This window comes from Barbus barbus, assembly GCF_936440315.1.
Source record: "Barbus barbus genome assembly, chromosome: 33".
Lineage (NCBI taxonomy): Eukaryota > Metazoa > Chordata > Actinopteri > Cypriniformes > Cyprinidae > Barbus > Barbus barbus.
In genome coordinates, this window is record NC_136761.1 from 8328557 (window position 1) to 8332200 (window position 3644).

Here is a 3644-nt window from a genome sequence, read left to right on the forward strand (position 1 = left end):
AGTGATGATGTATGTACAAAACAAACAAGCATATATATGCTGTGAAACACATCCGGCATGAGCTGCTCTGGTTTCCACAATCTGTAGATGAGACTGATTCTATTCTTGGAAGAATAATCACTGTGGTTACAGGGAATGGAGGGATTCCAAAGCAAACATTCCACTCTTCTCCCAACTCCTCGTCTCATTGAACATCTCTTAAAAAACCCACATACTAGACCACTGAGAAAGACAGATGGACCCCACAGCACACGACAGAAACTGCTAACCCAGTTAACCCATGTGCCAAACAACTCACAAACAGGAAATATGATTTTGTGACCTTCAAGTTTTGTGTGTTTAATGTAAGAGGCATTTCTCCCTGTGTCTGTATGAGTTGTAACAGAAGTGTGTGTGTTAGTCTGCTATTTGCTGAGAGGAAATTCCAAATCATAGCTGCATTTTTCCACACTCATAAGAAATAAAGCCAGAGCACAGATGCACACACAGGAATGTCAAATAAATGCTGTACCAGTCATAGCAAATTACACAAGACATGTTCCATAAACGTTACCACACATTTGTGTTCTGTACAGTCATATTGACTTTGTGCACGTTACTATGGCATTCCGTAAAATATACTTTTTTTAAGGTTCTTAAACTGCACTTCTTCAACTGAAATAAATTGTAAATGTAGGTCACATTAAAAGAATAGTTTAGCCAGAAATATGTTGAAAATGGACGCACCGTCAGGTCGTTTAAGATGTAGATGAGTTTGTTTCTGCATGGAAAGAGATTTGGAGAAATTTATCATGTTACCAATGGATCCTCTGCAGTGAATGGGTGCCGTCAGAATGAGTGTCCAAACAGCTGATAAAAACATCACAATAATCCACATCACTGGTCCATAAGTAAATTTCAGTTACTACAAGTACCATACCTTTTGCTATTGCGTGCATTTTCAAATATTCCATCAATCCAATAATAGTAAAATCCGTCAAACAAACAAACACACGCAAAATCCATATGGAATAAGTATTAAAGATGATATTTTAATGGTGTGGTTTTAGAGACAACCAGAATAAACATCTCTACAGTCAAAACGCAATATACACAATTTGACAAAAAAAGATCTCACCAATACAATCTCTATATTATTCCAATAAAACAATCAATAATAAAAATTGACAGAAAAACTGTGTTCTTAAAAAAAACATCAAAACAAAGAAAACACACAGTCTCTTTGTTTTTCCAGTGATCTTTGTCCAGCTTTTTCAAGAAAGTGAAACTGTTGACTTGTACAACCATCAGTAAGATCAATCGGCTTTGAAGCTGAATCTGTTGGCTCCCAGTTCTCCAAAACTGCAGTCCACAAAAAATTCAAAAATCTGAAATTTGCTCATTTGCTTGAGATTTTCAGACTTGCTGGTTTCTAGGCAGCATTTAGAGACCGGATCACTACCAAAACATTGACGTCGTTTTACATACATTACATATATATTTTAATATAGTTTAATCCGGAAGACAAGTTCTCAGGATTTCTTGACAAATGCAGTCCGAGCTATGGCTTTAAACAGTGATCTCTACCCTCAAACATTCAGCCAACATCAACATTCAGGTAAGTCATATTGCAAAGCTGAAACTCTGAGGTCATATTTCTCATAGTCTCACTATGACTTGAGAACAATCTTAATGGTCGACAGGTTAAACAGTATTTGCTGGTGATCAGTCAACAAGGGACATTTGTTCAGTCTTTTGAAGACTGCAATGAAAAATACTAAAGTTTAATAAGTCTATGTGCAGATATTTCAGCACCAATGATAGAAGACTGCTACGGTCTCTCAGATTAAACCGTTTATCAGAGAAATAAATGCCAAAGGACCCGTCAGTGTTACCTTTGCCCAGTTCAAAGTGACTTTTTACTCAATGTCTGGCAGTAAATGAAAAATGATTTATCCTGCGATGGTGAAACGCCACTGAAAATTGTGTGATGTATGCATCAGCAGCTTGGATCTTCATTGTGCAGTCAATATCATATCAACAATATCACAAACACAAAAACACAATGGACATTTATGGAAACACGCATAACTGACCGTTCATGAAACATTCTATGAAAATTTAAGTGCAGCAATCAACACACAAATTATTCATAAAACCACTGTGAAGTAGATTATTGCATTCAATTCAATGCAACAATTTATGCACTTTTTTTTTTTTTTACTAATGTTCTATCTTAAACCATTTTTGCATAAATTGTCACATTTAACTCAAGAATGCTTTTATGAAGGACTGGAATGAATGAGGCTCAATGATCGTAGCCAGTGAAAAATACAAGTATTTTTGAGATTCAAACAACACCACACACTTAAAATGACAGAATGAAATACCCAGAAACAGAAGAGCACAGGAAGAGAGAAATAATCTTGTGAACAGGTACCAGACCTCCTTTTGATGGCTACGGAACCTCAATGAGAACACTGCAAGTACACACTAATTGAACATGCATTTATGGGATCATCATTATTGGCACGTTGCGTTTCGAGTACAATAATGTAACTTATTTCAAACTTTCAGCCATATGATGTGTTTTAAAGTCAAAAGAGCAAAACAAAAAAAGCTAAATGTTAAAGAGGAAAAGATGTCTGTTTTAAAAAGGAACCAGAAGAGGATGTTCAGATAATTTTGGAATGAAACAATGTTCTGGAAGCTATATACAAATCTTTGGAATCTTTGCAAATGCAGACACCTTGTGTTTAGAGAAAGAGTGCTAGAAAATGACAAAACGACTGTGACAGTGCTGAGATGAGGCCACTCCTCCAGCGTGACGGCCAATAGGAAGCCGTGTGGGCTTACTCGGGGGGTGTGGTTTAGCGAGAGCCCCGCCCTCGCAGACTTGGTCCCCAAACACAGTCTGTCTTTTAACCAGCAGGATCAGCAGAGGAAGTCCTTAATTTGAGCGTAACGGAGCATCGTCTAAGAGGTCCTCCAGAGAGCCCGTGTCTGCCGCAGACGACTCTTTCCTGTCCTCCGCTTCCAATTGGGTCTTTTTCTTGGCACCGGGTGGGGTGTCCTCTTGAAGAAGCTCTTTGGCAAGAATGTTTGTCACGGCGTGTCCGGCTCCTCTCCGATTGTTGGCTGAAATGGGAAAGGAAATAATAAATGAAGGGCAATTAAAAAGATGTTCAATTTCATGCAGGTCAAACATCAATCTGGAAAGGTCACTCTTTGAGGTCAGACAAAGGTGTTAGAGTTCAAAGGTCATTGTTTAAAGCACTACAGTCAAAAACTAGCAACAACATGCCTTTTTATAAGTGTAAATGCCTTTTAAATGTGTAAAAAAAAAAAAAAATGTTAAAATACGGAGTAAGAAAATCATTTCTTGCACTATAGGTGGCTGGATGTGTCACAATCAAGCATGTTTTCAGTGTTATTATTATTATTATAAGTGTTTCACTCTTATTGTGTCCTACAACTGAGGGATGAGATCATGTCATTGTCTGTAATAATCTAACTCTATTCTTAATCTAATAGCAGCATGCTATTAATCCACATAAAGTTGAAAATAACCTATATAACCTAATATTCCTATAAACACCTTCAGATTGATATCCTGACATAAGAGATAGCTGCATAACATCATATTTGTGCGCTGGCAGTTATGT

The 3644-nt window shown here is 37.2% G+C and overlaps 1 protein-coding gene across 1 annotated transcript in view; it reads right to left on the reverse strand.

Annotated features, from left to right (window-relative positions):
* Positions 1-1007: 1007 nt before the first annotated feature.
* LOC306853686 (protein diaphanous homolog 1-like) overlaps positions 1008-3644 on the reverse strand; it is a 113721-nt gene continuing 111084 nt past the window's right edge. The window contains exon 27 of the mRNA XM_079391276.1: positions 1008-3117. Coding sequence (XP_079247402.1) covers positions 2930-3117 — 188 coding nt within the window. The 3' untranslated portion in view covers positions 1008-2929. The remainder of the gene's footprint in view (positions 3118-3644) is intronic.